The 17,544-nt window shown below is 49.2% G+C and overlaps 1 protein-coding gene across 1 annotated transcript in view; it reads left to right on the top strand.

The window, feature by feature from the left end:
* Nucleotides 1-17,544, top strand: part of PITX3 (paired like homeodomain 3) — a 42,994-nt gene that overhangs the window by 8,387 nt on the left and 17,063 nt on the right. The window contains exon 2 of the mRNA XM_039482676.1: nucleotides 12,137-12,280. Within this exon, the coding sequence (XP_039338610.1) occupies nucleotides 12,172-12,280 (109 nt within the window). The 5' untranslated portion in view covers nucleotides 12,137-12,171. The remainder of the gene's footprint in view (nucleotides 1-12,136; nucleotides 12,281-17,544) is intronic.

The raw sequence follows: 17,544 nt of genomic DNA, 5'->3' as shown, positions 1-17,544 counted from the left end.
TCTAATTAAAGGTACCCCTGATGTCTGCACGCCATCTTTATCTATCCCCACTGCATCAGGGAGGGACACAACATATTTTGTAACAAGTCTTTTTTAGTGATCCTTAAATATATAGTGGTGCTAAATGACAAGTGATCCTTGAATAAAATATATGGTCATAGGGGAGAATGGAGATTCAGCCACCTGGTTTTGTGAATTTAAAGAATTTGTCAATTTAAAAATCTTATTTTAAACACATTTATTTACCCATTTTTACTAAAAAGCCCACAGATTAGAACACTTTTAAAATGCTTTATTTATTTGTAGCCATTTTTTTCTGTTTGTTTCTGAGTTTGGACATGGAAAATCACATGAAATTAATTTCCACTTTGTTCCATTAGTTTCGTTTTTGGGTTTTCGATGCCGCTATGTTTGGTCTGCAGATACTACAGGGACATTTCCATTTGTTTAATTTGCTGTTAAAATAAATTCCTGGCTCGTTTCTGTGGGGGACTGAGGTTTTGTATTAGGTTGGCTTTGATCCTGGTGCAACTGAAGTTAATAGCAAAATGTCCATTTTACAAAACCTAAATGTTGGACCAAATTTGAATCAACACCTTCGGTTTAAGTTTGATTCACAGGGTCATATAATACTCCTGATCTGTGTACAGAATCCACACTAAGGTCAAAGGAAATTTTAGGTGTAAGATAAAGGGTCATATATACACTTTCATGTCAAGTTTAAAAGGGTTCTGTGGATTAATTGTTTGTTGGTGGGTTTAAATGACAGTATTAAAAAAAATGCCTCTGCCTCCTATTCAGGACGCTCAGTGTATTGGCTCAGATGTCTGTTAACACTAGAACAAACTGGGGATTATGCACCCCTACCAGTGAATGCAGGGTACAAATCCTTAGGAATCTGTACTCAGTGCCACTAAGTTGTGTGTTACATTAGATGGTAAGCAATTACACGTTTTGATTTTGATGAGGCCAAGATATTTCTCAGGGCAACCATTTTAATTCCAGAAGTAGGAGGAATCATTGAATTGTTTAACTAATGTGGACATAAACTAGCAAATGGGAAGTTTTGGTCATTTAACTGTTTTGAAAAGATTTTCCTAGGGACAATAATTGTTTGACAAATTAATTATGGACCCGATCCTGTTTTTCTTACGCACCCAAAATTCCACACCTTCCGAGGCTCAAATGTGGGAAGCAATGTATGGCAGAGTCTCAAAATGAAGAACAAAAAAATTATTCTAGAATCTCACCATCATGATTATTTTTGATAATTTGCAACATTAAGCAAGAGGGACACTGCTTTTGTGTGTGTAATGTAGTTAGCTTTGGGACTGTAAGCAAGGACATTTGAGGGTGTGCTGCACAGGGAGTTCAGAACCTGGGATTGGGCCCTATATTGATATATTTTGTTGTGATGGGTGCTCACTAGTTATTGATAGATTTTAATTATCCCCTCTCTTTCCCACTATTTATAAACATGGATCAACTATCTTTTGGCACATTTACAATGCAAGATATCAGCTAGCCCACGGACCCAATCCTGCAAACCTTCTGTGCACTGATTTGCCAAGTGGGAGGGCTGTTCATGGAGGAATTACAGGATCAGCTAACAAGGAAGCTCCTCCTCACTACAAACAGTAACACCCCACCACCACCACACACACACACTGCCCCCCCCCAACAATGACTGCATAAACAAATTGACCTTCAGGGCATGTTGCAAGGTCCATAAACTCCAGCTTTGTCAGACTGAGGAGTTGGGGAAGCAAGTTCTAGCATAGATCACAGAGATGTGCTCTCCTGAGTCATACCAATCTAGGGACTGTCCACGGAAGTGTATTGTATCCCCTTTTCTTCTGTACATTGTGCTCTGAAATCATCAGCTTGTTTTATTGTCAGGTGATCTGTGCTGCATAATGGATTTATTGCCAGATTTTTTTTTTAAAGTATGAATCGCTTGGAGAAAAAAAACTCAGGAAATCTTGTTGCCAGATGCAGTTGACACTAAACCCCTCCAATGCTGTGGGTTTGCACTTTAAGACCATACACCTCCTTCAAAGCAAACCACCCTCTTGTGCAATCTTGCAATAACCAATTCAGCCTGTCTTTGGAGAGGCGGGCACATAAGGGTATCAGACCCCACTGGCATTTTCAGTATTCTCCCTTCAAGACACTGCTGCCGATTCCACTCCACACTGATTTTTTAAAAAAATGTCAGCTCAGCCCCAAACCAAAATTCCACTGGACTGTGTTGGTCTTTGTTGATATTCATCACAAAATAAATGTCTATGTAAGTTACAATCCCCTCTCTTTCTCTCAAAAGAAAAAGATGCATTACAGAAATGCTGGCAGATTGTAAAATAGATCAGCTCCACGGCAGTCACTCCACCAAAGCTAGAGATAGGTAGAGTGCATTACATCCAAATTAAGTGGCTCATTGTTTCTTACCTTTGGTGCTGTGCATCATTCTCATTTCTCTTGATTAGGGGCTGCCTTAAGATGGCTTACTAATTGTAAGGCCCCTTTATGTCTTCAGCAATGTCTGAGTCATATGCTGCCTTCCATCTGCATACAAAGCTTAGTGACATCAGCTGAAGTTGCATGGCTGGACAGAGGGTAATATACTTCTATACTAAGGGCTTGGCTGCAGTTTTGGTACCACTATCAGTTGGTTGAGAAACTCAGTTTACAGGCATAAGCTATACTGATTTAAGCACCTTTATAGCAGTGTAACTGTATCCATTCTAAGAACTGGCCTGGTTTGATTATTTCAGGATTTAAAAAAAAAAAACACACCAAAATAGTGTATTAGTCCTAAAAAAACCCCCAAACCTGCTTAGTCCAGGCCTAAATCTTCAAAGCCAGTATCTGGCCCTAAATCTTCATTCCATGAGTGGAAGAGACAGTTCTTGTGTGTTTCATTCAGTTGAGTATAGGATGTTGATCTTAGGTTGTCAGAGAAAGGGCTTTAACAGGTGGTGTTTGGCTCTCATTTCTCTGCATGGTTCTGTGTGCAATCTTTATTTCTGACTGCTGCCTCCACCTCAACCAGGGTGTCAGAGTTCATTCTACATTTTTAGCTTCAGCAGTGCAGTTTCTACCATGTTGATATAGGCCTGGTCCCGAGGCTGTACATGTGAGTAACATCTTTGAAATCAATACGAATATGCCTATGAGTGAGGGCTGCAGAATCAGATGAGGCATCAGTGAATACAGATCCGTACTATGGGTATGTACAAATTAGACAAACACGGAATCTCTCTCCATTTTACCAGGTCATTTGTTTAAATCTCAAGATTTTCTTCAGACAGAATTTCTAGGTAAATGAGCTTCAACCCCACCCCCACCAAAATGAGTGTGATTATTTTTTCTTAAAAAAACCTCTTCTGTAGCACCTATTGCCTTATGCCATGTCTACGCTAGGAGTGTTTTGGCAGTATAACGATACCAAGATACTATATCGGCAAAGTGCTCCTAGTGAGGACATAGCTTATGCCAGTGAAAATGCGCTTTTGCTAGTATAGCTTATGCCTGCCCCCCACCAGAGCATTTTGCTAGTATAAACACATCCATACTAAGCATTTTTGCAAGCACCGCTTTGTTGGTCTGGGGTCACACCTCTTTACACCCCTGCAACAAGCTAGGCTGGCAAAAGTTTGTAGCATAGATCTGGCCTAAGTATCCACGTACCACACAGGAAAATTGTCCGGCATAGCAAGATCTATAGTGGGTTTTGCAGATTCTTAAAAGTCTACAGCAAAATATAACATTAGGTGTGGAAAGAAGCAGGGAGGCCAAGTTTCTGGTTGCTGCTTAGTAACTACTTTACAATGTGTAAGGAATAAAACCTACATTTCCTGCTTTGGTTGACCAGTTGGTCAACCTTCTTGATACCTTTTAACAGTAGCATTAAAGAGTATAAAGATTCCTATTATCATCATATTACTTTGCAAACTGCTTTGGGATATCCCAACTAAGGAACATGCTGTATTCCAGCTCTATTCTACTCTGCCCTCTCGATTAAGAGATTCTTTCAGACCCAATACAATTTCACTTCAATGGAGCTGTGAATGTCCCTCGGGGCACTAGATACATCACCGTTTCAGTGGAAGCATATAAAACAGCATTCCATCCCTTTTGGGGTGGATGCTTATTATGTATGGGACACTAAGTCACAGTTCTTCCCTTGGGGCACACAATACAGACCATCAAATAAGCATAAAGGACATTTAATTCCATCCTAATTCTTTGCCCTGGACACACTGACATGAAGCTGTCAATCCTTGGGACATTTCCACAGTAATCATTACAATCCACCACCACGTCACCAGTGATTTATTAAACCTCTTGTCCTGGACGAAGGGTTAAATGATCACCCTCCTCCCCAGTGGCCTGCCCATTAATAGGGGCAAGAAGTAAAAGAATAGCCCATCCTTTGAGCTGCCTACAGCATCGGCACTCTTTATTCAACAATGCATTAGGCAATGTCTGATAATTACGTGCATTTCCCTGTTACCTCTTCTCTGAGGACCTGGAAGCACAGAAATGCAGCGCCCCTGATAGGTCAGGATGATTAGCACCATTTTAGAGACAGGAAATGGAGGCCCAGAAGAGTTGAATGACTCACTAACTCAGTGACGGTGCTCCTGGCTCCCAGGCCAAGTGATCAGCGAGCTAGGGCGACACCTGAGAGTCAAACGTGGCTGGAAAGTCAGCTTGTCCTTCTGTCTCCTGAAGGCTGGGAGTTCCCTTTGCCAGGGGTTAATGTGGCACTTTCCCAGCGACGCTCACAGTGACAAACCAGTGTTACAGAAATATCTGCACGTGCAAGGGAGCCACTTGTCCAGCCATATAAACAGGCAGTTAAAAAAACACCCCAACAACCAAACCTAAGGCAACAAACATCCAGGGGCCCAAGGACTTTGGCAGGGGGAAAAGTGTCCCAAAGCCAGTAGATGTGTCATCTCCCAGCATGCCCGAGTTTGGGGTTAGAGCCCACCGGCAGTTGGGAGTGCAAGAGCCAAACCAAGAAAAAGGGTTTATAATAAACTGACTCAGCCTGAGCAGAGGGATGGGGAACCATTTCATCCTGAGTGCGCCTGCACATGCTGCTCAGCCAGTCCAGCACCACACACAGCCGCAAGGCTATAGAGGACTGCAGATTACTCTCCTGTCCTGTAATGGATTTGTACTCTGGGTAACTGGTTTGCTGCTGCTGTTTATCTTCTAGTGATTAATGGGCTGCCTCGGTTCCTGTTGCCATTCCATTAAGATCAGAAACGTAGGGGAGTTACACTGAGCGGTTTTGCAGCAGAAGATTCTGTTCTGCCCTTAGTCTTATTCCTGCAGTCCTGACAAAATTGGGAGCTAAGGCCCAGCAAGGAGGCTGTGACCCCTCTGTCCCTGCCCTCCTTTTTTAGCTGTAGCGTCACTATAAAGACACTGCAGCTGAAACACCTTTGAATAGTTTTTGTGCTGGATTCTCCTGCTTACATGTGTTTCTGGGCCTGGGGTGCAATGGCACTTTAAATCCAAGCCCACTGAGCACCCCATGCCTGGCTGGCCTACCCCCAAGCTGCTGAACTCCCTGAATCTGGATCCCTGAGTGTTCCTCCTGGATCGGACAGGCAGGAACCTCAGTTCCCCTGCACACCCTCTGCCTATTCCCCTGTGATGAGCCGGAACAGGAAGGCAGAGCTGTTCTACCATAGGCCAGCGTCTTTCAGGAACCAAAGTGAAGAGAAACACATTGTCCTAATGAAACTGCAATTAAATAAACCTCAGAATGTTTATCACAGCTAAAAATAAATCTGCCCGCAGGAGAGGGGTGAACAGGAGTGCAAGGGGAATAGGGACTTGTAGGAGAGAGAGGGAAATTAATCAACTAAACTCCATCAGGAGAAGAGCCCTTTCCAGCCATCTGATATCTTGGCTTGATGGAGCAGAGGAAGAGAGGGTCCTTCCTTAGGAGATCCAATGTAATAATTCAATTGCACCTTAATCTCAGATGATAACTAGAGGTGGGCTCTTCTCTGCCAGTTTATATTATGACATTTAGAGACTGCTTTTCAGCTCAAAGGTGGATCCTAAGCGGTTATTGAGACAGCGTATCGAGCCAGTACTGAAACATCGCCACTTTGGGGGTGAGCCACAGCACCTACCTCATAGCACCAAGTAACCAGACAGACAACCCTGTATCTTTAAGTTACTAGTCCAAGTCTGCCCAGCGTTCTCATGTGAAAAGGCTTTTGCTATCTGATGGTAGTTAAATAGGGTTATTAGATAGCAACTGTGAAAAACAGGACAGGGGGTGGGGGGGCAATAGGCGCCTATATAAGAAAAAGTCCCCCAGAACAGGACTGTCCATTTAAAAATGGGACATCTGGTCACCCTATAGTTAAGGGACCTATGTGTCATGAGTTTGGCAGTCTCGAGCAGTTCTCAGTGGACACCAGTGGTTCTCAAACTAGGGCTGCCGCTTGTTCAGGGAAAGCCCCTGGCGGGCCGGGCCAGTTTGTTTACCTGCTGCATCTGCAGGTTCGGCTGATCGCGGCTCCCACTGGCGGTTTGTCGCTCCAGGCCAATGAGGGCTGCAGGAAGCAGTGTGGGCCAAGGGACTTGCTGGCCGCCCACCCTGCAACCCCCATTGGCCTGGAGCAGTGTACCACGGCCAGTGGGAGCCGTGATTGGCCGAACCTGCGGACGCGGCAGGTAAACAAACCAGCCCAGCCCACCAGGGGCTTTCCCTGAACAAGTGGCAGCCCTAGTTTGAAAACCACTGGTCTACACTACATAAACCACCATTGGCTTCCATGTCAGCTGCTAGATTTCAGTCAAGAAGTTATGGTGCATTTGCCATGGTGTGACGGAGTATCACTAGAATTAGGAAAGAGAAGCCATATTTTTTAAACAAATGGCTTGGTCTCTATTGGTTTGCTAGGGAGGGGAGCCCTTAGAGAAGAAGGAATGCTCCTCTTTCCCACCCAGTATTGCCAGGCTAGGATAGAGTTTTTTCCTCAAAACTAGAAAAGGGGGTAAAATATGAAGGTTGAAAAGAATAATGCTTGACAGAAAACTAGACAGTACACGGTACACAACAAATATACTCCTCTTCCAGAGTGGGAGACGGAAGGGCTGCTCTTCCACTGCCTCGTAAAGCACACTGGGAAAGGAAGGAGAAGAGCCTGAAGGCCTCTGCAGTGGAAGCATTTCTCTAGTATTTGAAAGAACAGGAGCAGGTGGTGCCAGAAAGCCTCTGAGAGAGGAAAACCTGGGATGTGGATGGGTAGCAATTTGAAGGAAAAAGCCTCTTGTGTATATATTTAGGAATCTGTGTCTCTGAGCCCTATGGCTCACTTGGCTACATGTAAGTAGTTGTGTCTGTTAGAGCATTTGAAGATCTAGGGTGTCTGTTATATTTTCTATTCTTATTTATCCTACTGCTGCAGCTGCTATAATGGGTAGAATGTCTTGACCCATCCGTAGGTGCTGGAACTAGGGGTGCTGCTGCACCCCCTGGCTTGAAATAGTAATAACCCAAATACATGGTTTCCACCTTCAGTACCCTCATTGTAAAAATTGTTCCAGTACTGACCCATCTCTTGATAGTGACACAGACTGATCATTTTCTTGCCTCCTTCTACAGCCTGGCGGAGGCACAGTGGTGAGGGTGTTGCCTGCTCTTGTGATTATACTGTGAGGCTTGTGATACTATTTTTTTCTTAAAGGCCCAGCTCCTGGAGTCATGTGACAACATGAGAACCTTAGCTTTCCTTTTGAAGAAGTAAGCTTTTTGTTGTGGAGAGATGCTCGTACCTATAACAAGAGTGTACCCTAAAGGCTCCAAAAGCACAGGCAACACACAACCCCTCCAACTTTTTTTAAACCAGTCTTATGAGTCAGGCCCCATTATGAATGCTTGTGGGGTGGCAATACCGGAGCAGTGCGTGAAGAACACCTGCCGCTGTCCATGTTGTGCCAGTCTTAGGCTGCTTGAGAACTTTTGTCCCCAGTACTAGAGTCAAACAAACACACAAACAAACAGCATGCATGAACTCCGCATAATACGTTGGGGGAGGGACTGAAGCTTGTCCAATGAAAACACTGCAAGGAAACACATTTATTCTTTGCTCTCTGCTCTGTAAGGACTACAGCACCAGTCACTCTGAGCGAGCCTGGCTTTCATATTACTACTACAGTAGCTACCCTTAAAGCTGTGGTTCTTGAACTTTGCCATGCTGGACCCCCTCTCATTTAGCAGTAGGGGCATGTTAGAGTGGTCATGACTCCCAAGGTTGAGAACTCATGCTTTAAAGTTGACATTACCTTTATGATACAGTGATATTTCAAATGTGACCATGTGGTAACAGAGCAAATGCTGACTTCAATGGTAAAATCTTTCCCCAAGGACAGATAAATCACAAGGTAAAAATCCAGTGATGCTGTGTAGTGTAGCTCAGATATTCTTGCTTGGTGTGTTCTTTCTGTGTGTAAAATCTTCACCTAAGATGAAATCTGCCCTGACCTGTATACAGGAGTGGCGCCAGGGTTTTTGGTACCCTAGGCGGGGGTCCTTCCGCGCTCCCGGTGGTTGGCAGCAATTCTGAGGCAGGGGGGTCCTTCCGCGCTCCCGGTCTTTGGGGGACTTCGGCAGCGGGTCCCGGAGCGAGCGAAGGACCCGCTGCAGAATTGCCGCCAACCACCGGGAGCGAGGAAGGACCCCCCACCACCACAGAATTGCCGCCGAGAGTGGCAAAATGCCACCCCCCCAAATCCTGGTGCCCTAGGCGACTGCCTAGGTCACCTAAATGGAAGCGCCAGCCCTGCCCGTATAAAGCTCAAGTAATTAAACTTTATGTAAGTCTGTGGTCTTGAAATAGTGGCTATGTCTCCTCTCTACCAGTTGCCTGAGATGATCTTGGGGAAGCTGTATCAATGTAAATGCTTATGTTGTGCCACTCGCCCCATCACAGATCCTTTCCACAGCATGACGGGGTGGGCAGATACTCTCAGGTGTTTGCTAACCTGCAGTCTGCCCCGTGGTGGAGTTTCAGTAGTCTGAAAGACTGAGACCTTTCATTGTCTTCCCTATATGAGAGGGGGAAAATTCACCCATCTCTTAAACTCCACTAAGCTTCAACGAAATCTAACCACTCTCTTTAAAGACAGTTCTAGCTAAATGGTTTCTAACCTGATTCGGTAATAGATGGAATCAAACTGGGTTGAAACCACTTTTAAAAACAGGTTCTAGTTTAGTTCCCTATCTAGTTAAAAGCATTTTAACATGATTTAAACAGATTATGCTGTGTCCACACTACTGGTTTACCCTTGTTTATACTGTCAGCCTGAAGAAGCTTAAAAATTAATGTGTTTTTTGAACCATGGGGACTGGATTCTCTGTCTTACACCTAGGCGTCACTTACAGCCGGGCAAAGTGGCTGTAAAATGCTCCTGTTCTGGTCTGCTAGTGTTTCCATTCTAGTTGGCACAGATGTAAATGACACCACAAGATGCAAGACAAGAGAGAATGAGGCCCCTATGCAAATAGGACCCCACATAGGATGAAAATGTCCTTTAGCTGCAGACAGGCAGGAGTCTGAATTCCTCCTTAAATCTGGTCCAGTGCAGAGTCAAGCCCTAGAAGAGAGGAAATTGTGCTTGACAGATGCAATCATATGCAAATGGCTGTAGAAGAGGGGAAATTATCATCTACAAACATTGGGCAGAAATTCCATCTGCCGCCTCCTCAGGAAGGGCTCTTAATAAATTCTGAGACAGCAAAGTGACACACATCTTAATCAAGCCTTAATCCAAGGAATTAATTCACTGCGCGTTTCTGCATAATTCCAGGAGTAATGCTAAAAGCCTTGGCAATATCAGCAGCAGATGGACTCCCTCCAACTCCATGCAAAGGTATTAAAGAAAACACAGCCCCTGTCACATCACTTCGTGTACATACACATGGTGAAAAGCAATGGGCTGTGCCCTGCCGCTGCCTGGAGTTTATGCAGTCTGCAGACATCAAAGGCCAGGCTTGCAATGTGGTGGAAACTGGAACCTGCCTCAGAACAAATGAGGGGCTCCTGCCACACCCTCCCTGGACAGGGGATCGGAAGCCCGCAGCAAGACAGATGACTGGAAAATGGGCACTAGGGCAACTGTGTCCATTCGGGAAGACACAGGCCTTACAAAGTGAGCAGGGAAAAAAGGGAGGTTGACTCAGACCAGTGCCAAGACGTGTGTTGGAACTCTGGGGGCTCTTTGAACCAAGGGGCTGACTAAATGAGAACGTAGGAGGAGTGAGGATAAATCGCCCATGGGTTTAAACCGAAATCTGTCATCGGAGCTATTGGATAATAATCAGAATTAATAAGACCCTGCTCTTCCACTCCTGGTGGTTCTCAAAGCACTTAACACACACTAAAGGCACTCAGCAGTGGCCTCTCTCCCTGTTACACTCAACGGGAGTTCTTCTATTGACTTTAGTCGGGGCAGAACTAGGCAAATGCTGAGTGTTTTTGAAAACCTCACCCCATGTAATTATCATCCACACCCCATGAGGTAGACAAATGATTATTATCCCTGCTTATGATATACATGTTAGAGAATTCCATCCAAATGCCCTGGATTAGAAATCTCAATTCCTAAGCCACTGAATTTTGGGAATGTAGGAGATGTTTCCAAACCAGGATGCAAATGTCACAAAACTCCAGGTCTGAACAGCCCCACGCTCTGGAAGCTTTGAAATCCTACTCTGGATCCCCGTGTATTGCCTCAGGTCAGCTGCTATTCAATTTTAGTGGGGCTCCCTGGCTATAGAATGGGAATAGTTAGCACAGGTAAAGGTCACTTTAGAAATCAGCGTGTTCTGTTCACTCTTAATGAAACAAGAGCACAGAAAATATTGCACATGCGCACTTGGATAAGACTCTTAAGTGCTGCCTGACAGCAAGGTCACAGGTCAAATTTGAGACCTTAGTGTAAATCTAGAGAAACTTCCCTTTCTAGCCACAAATGGTAGGGCCTTTAACTCTTACTAGTCTGGAAGGAATGTGAAGCTGACCCCTGGTAACCTTCAGATACCCCAAATTAGGATGAAAGCTTAGCTTTTCCTTAGCTTAGAGCAATCTGGTGGGCTTTGGTCCCTTCGTAAGTAAGAGCGTGGCAGGAAGACACTGGGGTTGAGGAATACAAAAGGCAGGGGGTAGGGGTGCTATGCTTTCCTGCAGAGCCACTGATCATTACCAGCGCTCAAACTCTGATACTGTAGGTTAGAGGGGGAAGCATATGGGCACATAGAATCACCGTTAGAGAAGAACCTGGGGCCATAAGGAAAAGCTAAGACCTTTTTAGGTTAAAAGTAAGGGGCCATCTTAACCAAGCTTGCTTTGTCCTCAGTCACCCAAGGGTGTTTACTCTTCTACTAATGCAGGGTTTACAGGGATCTGGATGGGTCTGGCCTGTCACCGAAAAGAACGGCATTCACTTGTACCATTCTAGCTCTGTGTCAGCACTTGTGCACGTGTATCTGCCCTCTTGTTTGTGTCCCTCTGTTACTGTGTCTCTGTGCATATATGCCTGTGTGTGTGTTCACGTTATGCCTAGAGGTGATTCTATGGGACTCCCTAGTCCTGTTTTTGTGTGTGTCTGTAACATTATTTAGAGCGGAGCAGCTTGTTAAGAAGCAAAGGAGAAGGCAAGGGAGCCCAGGGGACGATAGGAAAGAGGACAAGAGGGAGAGCTGGATGTTTTGGGAAGGTGCTAACTGCACTTGGCCGGCCACAGGGCCACTTCCTCAGATCTCCATTACGCAGCCTGCTCCAATGTTTCTATTTCAGTCTGAATGTCACCTATAAATTGGAGGCTCTTTCTCTGAAGGCTGCAAATAGAAGTGCCATTAGATAATCTTTGATTTATAGGGCAGCTAAGTGTGGAGTTTAGTGAGGGCTGCGGCCAGTCTGCCCACTTCCCAGCCAGGAAACCCAGACTGGGCTGGGGTCCTGCTCCTGCAGGTTTCCTTTACTTTTCCTAGCAGAACTTCCTCTGCCCTGAAGTGGCTAGTCCCTTCCCAGATGGGGTAGGGAGGGGGCATGATGTGAGCTCTACCTCCCCACTCACTCTGTGCCTATTTCTGCAGATCTCTTCTCCTCCCCCACCACCGACTCCTGCCAGATGGATTTCAACCTGCTGACGGACTCAGAAGCTCGCAGCCCTGCTCTGTCCCTCTCGGATTCTGGGACCCCTCAACACGAACACAGCTGCAAGGGGCAGGACCATAGTGGTAAGTGCAGGCTCTTCCCTTGAGACCCTTCCCTTCCCGCCTGGCCAGAAGGGGTGGCACAGCTCTCCCACATAGCACCTGCACTGAATGGACATGTCTCTGTTTTGCATGCTCCTTGGTGATAGTGCCAGGAGTCTCTCTGGCAAGAAGACCGGCTGTGTCACTGCCTCAGGTATCAGTTCAACATAATGCTAGAGGTTTAGGCTCCTGGGATACTCGTCTGGTTAAATGGGTGCCGGGCAGATGTTTGGTGCTGTATAAACAGAGTCAGTGACAGTCCCTACCCAAAATCATTGCAATCTAAAAGTGGGCCCAATAAAAAAAACACCCCCAGCACTTGACATTTAGATCTTGGGCTCTTCCTTAAAAGGCTCCACCCTCTTCTACCTCCTCCAGAAACTCAGCAACTAACACAACAAGGGGCCATGGTGTCTTCTTTGTAAGCCTGCAGATAGATGATGGTTTCCTAGAGCTGACTGTGTAGCTTGCAGACAGGCTGGAGGGTTTGATTTCTGCTAGGAATTAAAGCAGGCTAACGGCTACAAACATCTCAGTGGGCATGTTTCAGGGATGCTGATTTTGATGACAAGGTTAGTCAGGAGCCTGACAGCTTCAGATCTGTCCTGATCCCACACCTGTGTCCTGGGAAGGAGCGATGAGAGCAGATCAAGCAGCTCCTTGGGAGATGGAAAGGAGAGAAGGAAACCAGCTTATGAATGGAACAGTTTATTATCCTAGTCCTAGCAGCACGCAGGGAGGCACTGCACTTCCTTACTTTCTGATTAGAGCATCACTCCAGATCTCAGTTGGCCATTCCCATAGACCCACATTGACCTACGGAAAGCATAAAACACATCCAATCCAAAGTACGTCCTGTTCCCTTCCGATCCAATCACATCACCTGGAGTTTAGCAGTTGACTTCAGTGAGAGCAGCATTGGGCCCTTGGAGGGAGCATGGTCCAGCATCTAGAGCAGGGAAATCGGGAGACCTGGGTTGTGCCACAGACTTGCTGGGTGCCCTGGTGCTAGACTGCAGACGAAAGGCCACAGAAATGCAAAGTCTGTTTAAAAGGTTTGGCACCACCATGTGTTGTGGGTGGGTGGTCCTCCTTTTGGACCTTGGCAGGCTAGGCTGGGAAGAGACACACCCTTTCCCAGTTTAAGCCATAGACAGAGGGAAGGTCCAGCTGTCCCTAAGTAGTGTGATGTCCCCTCAGTGCTCGGGGCCCTCTGGCTGAGAATGGCTTCCTCCTTCAGAGGCATTGCAGCTGGCTGCTTCCTCTGCTGCAGTTTTAGCCCCATTAATGAGTTGAATCCAGGGGCGGCTCCAGACCCCAGCACGCCACGTGCATGCTTGGGGCGGCATGCCACGGAGGGCGCTCTGGCGGTTGCCTGGAGGGCGGCAGGTGGCTCTGGTAGACCTCCCGCAGGCATGCCTGCGGAGGGTCCGCTGGTCCCGCGGCTTCGGGACCGGCGGAGCGCCTCCCGCAGCATGCCGCCCCTAGTTGGATCAAAGCTGGAAGTGGGGAAAAAGGGCATTGAAGACCCAGGGAGAATCTCTCAGCAGAAAGGTTCCTCCAAAGAGTTACGTTCAAACCTCCCAGATCACTTTTGGTTTAATGCTCTTTGTGCACTTAAGGCCCCATCCAACTACCTTGGAAGCCAAGGGCCAGGTTCCCACTGACTGAGAATCCCCCTTCCTAAGAGAGCAGAACCCGGAAATGGCTTGCACCGCCCAGGGGATGCAGGCACATCTGGGTACCGGGCACAGCCAGGCCATAGGGCTGGAGCAGCGAGCCCAGCAGCACTCTGGAGAGCCCCTCCTTCCGGTAACCCTGTAGTGTCCCGGGGACACTTGCTACAGAGGCTTTAGTAGCAATAAGCAGCCGGGAGACGATCCCTCTCCTCCTACTAGCAGCGGCTGCCAGGTTCAGCTTCCACTTGATCTAGGCCCAAGTTACAATCTCTGCTGCAAACTCCGCACCCCTACAGCGCTCTCCTTCCCAGGTTGACCACGATAGGCGCTGCCCCAAAAGGCAACCCAGCACCCCAGAGAGCAGCCCCCACAGGGCAGTGGAACGCGAACCCTCCTACCCCCCTCACGCTGTCACGCCCGCCCCCACGCAGGGCAGTGGAACGCGCAGCCCCTTCCCCCGCAACGCTGTCACTCCCGCCCCCACGCAGGGCGGTAGAACGCACAGCCCCCTCCCCCCCACGCTGTCACTCTTGCCCCCACGCAGGGCAGTGGAACGCGCTGTCACCCGCGCTCACAGCGCACCCGTGTCCACTGCGTGAAACGGCCACTGACACACACACGGGCAACTTCGGACAAAAATCACACGCGCTGGGCAGCGCCCAACAGGCAAATCAAAGTGCCTCATACAGAACGCATGTGGGCGCCAGGCAGTGTCATCCAGTGCGCCCACATCCACCACACTCAGCTAACAGTTCCACCTGCCTGCTTCCCCGCACAGCCCCTAGCCACACACACTGCACCGGCAAACACCCCCCATCCACTGCCCACACCCCCCCTGCACCGCCCGACCCAGAGATACCCCCGTATTGCAGACACAACCAGCTCAGCTCTCGACACACAAACAACTCGCCCCAGACACCTAAACAAAACAACCCCTGGCTACACCCGCTTCATTTCATCGCCCGCGCGGCCCCAGATCTGCGCTGCTGTCCGGTTTTCATTTTTGCAGTGAGCTTTTATTGTTCCTCACGCGCTGTTTATGTTTAAATCCTGTTCCACGGCCCCCTGTTGGGGTTTGTTTGTCGATTTCAAATTATTAATCCCGGGTTCGAGCGTCTGTTTATTGTTCTGGTTTCATAGGACCCAATTCAATCTGGTTTCAGTTTTTTGGGCGTTCGTACCGGTGTTTTCCATTCGATGCTATTCCTTAGCTTTCTCTGCTTCCCCTTCGCCCGGGCTGGGATTTCACACGCGCTTTCTTGCTTTCCAATGACATTTCCCAGCCCAAATCTAACTTGTTTCGGGTCCCACCTGTAGACTTTGGTCTCTTTCCCGGAGAACTGCGCGATCCGGTCAGCTTTGCCTCCGTGCAGTTTCCTGATGAAATACTCTGTTCGAGGGACTGTGGGGTAGAAGGAGATCTTTGTGAATTAATCTGGAGCCCAGGGCCGGATCTGGTGGGGAAATGCTCAGTTTCTGGGCTCGATTCTGCGCCCGCCGAACCCGGGTTAAAACTCCCTCCGCTCGCACTGACGCTGCCAGTCTCTCGCCTTTATCCCCAGCCTGGATGTGTGCGGGGCAAAGGGACAGCAAGTGGGGGGCAGCTGCAGCGCAGCCTGAATTCCCGGCCCGGCTTCGAGCAGACACCCGGCTTCGGATCCTTCAGGGTTTAGCGCTGACCTGCTGTGCGGAGACCGGCCAGGTGAGCGGTGCCACCCGACAGCAGGGCTGGAGCCCGGCTAGCCAACCCTTGCCGGCTGCGCTGGGGAAGGCAGGGGGCTAAGGCGAGCTAGGGCGGGGGGCTGCAGCTTTCCCTGTAGATTGGAGAGGGGAGCAGGAGAGAGCCCGGCCCGGGAGCAGCCCCCAGTGGAGATACTTGGTTGCAGGATCAGCGATCAGGGTAGGATCGAGAGCTGCAGGGCTGAGCCCCCAGCCCAGCGCTATTCTCTCGCGGTCGCAGGGGAACCAGCTACGTTGAAAATGGGGCGCAGTCAGTATTGGTGGCAGGTATGTTAACAGCCATGGCTTCCTCGGGCACAGTTGGTGGAAGCGCAGGAGCGCACTGACAGGGGCCCAGCCCTGCTCTGATGGCACCTCCGCTAGTGCACCTGCCGGGGACAGGTTAGAAGCAGATTGCCAGGCGCAGAGCTAGGGGCTGAGAGCCGGACGCTGCCTGCGCGGGTACGTCGCTTTTTCAGACCCTCGGAAAAGCATCCGCTTGCTATAATTTGGGGGTTCTGACTGAAGGGTGTAGAGCTCTCAGCCCACAGGACCGCTTTCTGCTCTGCTGGCGGCTAATTATTAAATCAACCTGTCTTCCTAAAACCAGGCCAGGCGGGTCATTTCCTGAACCACAAGGATTTATCCTTATCCGCCTTCCCGCATCCTCGCTGGCTCATGGAACCGGCGCCGATCTCACCCGTTGTAAATGTCCAACCCCACATCTACCCAGCTCTTAGCCTCACCTTGTGGCAGTGAGTTCCACCGGGTTCCGGGGGCACCCGGAGATGCCTCGCCTGCTTTTCACTGAACGTGGCCTGGTTCTTGTTAGGAGAGGGAGCGCAGGAGTCGGTCCCCGGCTTGCCTGGGAATCTACCGCCCTCCTGTCCCCTCCACCGGCTGGAGGACTCCCAGCGCCACCAACAGGCCAGCGCCCGCTGCAGGCAGAGCGGGGAGCGGTAGAGCCGCAGGGACCAGATTCGTGGGACTTTGAACTGTGACTGAGGAAGGGATGCTTCCTCCTGATCGCTGCCTTCCCTGCCCATCGCCTCCCGCATGCCCTGGCGGATCCCCCTCTCCCTAGCTGGTGCTGCGCTCCCTCTCCAGAGAGCTGGGCGCTCCGCGGCAGCCTCTGAGTTAACGAGCTGCAGCTCCACAGAGCAGAAACCTGTACCCGTCTCCCCGCCGCTACCGAGGCGCACACCGCAGCATAGGGCCCTTCCTTCCCCTGCTGCCTTCAGCCTCAGGGAAACTCTGCCAGACTCGCCTGCCTGCGGCCCGCCCTCAGGAGCAGCCTAGGTTACAGGCAGCTTTACACTGAACCAAGCATCTTCTCTGGGGCGCTTCCGCCTGCTGGGCCCAGATTCCGCTCGGGCTGATCGGATAAAGGCATCAGCAAAGGACACTTGCAGAGATCAGCGCGGGTCTGGCCCACCTGTCTCCGCTCCCCCGAGCGCCCCTGCCCCGTTTCTGTGGCCAGGGCGGGCCCTTCCAGCAGGTAACGCGCCCCTCGGAGATCTAGCGCTTCGCCTCTTCAGTCACCGACGGCGGCAGGCGGCTCCTGCAGCGGCTGAGCAGCGCTTTCCCTGCAACAAACGGGCTTTCTGAGCCCCCAGGGCTATCTAACAGGGTCAACAGCCTGGGGACTAAAACTTATCCGGACTCCCCCCACCCCCATCAAGCCGGCCAAACCCGAAGCGGAACGAATCCAGCCTCTGTAAACTGCTCTGCCCCTTACCCTGGAAATAAAGCTTTGAGAACAGCCCCTCCCCCAGCCCTGCCCGGTTCCCAGGTATCCCAGCTGGTTGTTTTCAGGCAGAGTGCACCAATCCCTTATCTGCCAGAGCT

Source organism: Mauremys reevesii, linkage group 7, assembly GCF_016161935.1.
Source record: "Mauremys reevesii isolate NIE-2019 linkage group 7, ASM1616193v1, whole genome shotgun sequence".
Classification (NCBI taxonomy): Eukaryota; Metazoa; Chordata; order Testudines; family Geoemydidae; genus Mauremys; species Mauremys reevesii.
The sequence above is the reverse complement of the archived record's forward strand: the minus strand, read 5'-3'. Positions and strand labels throughout refer to the sequence as shown.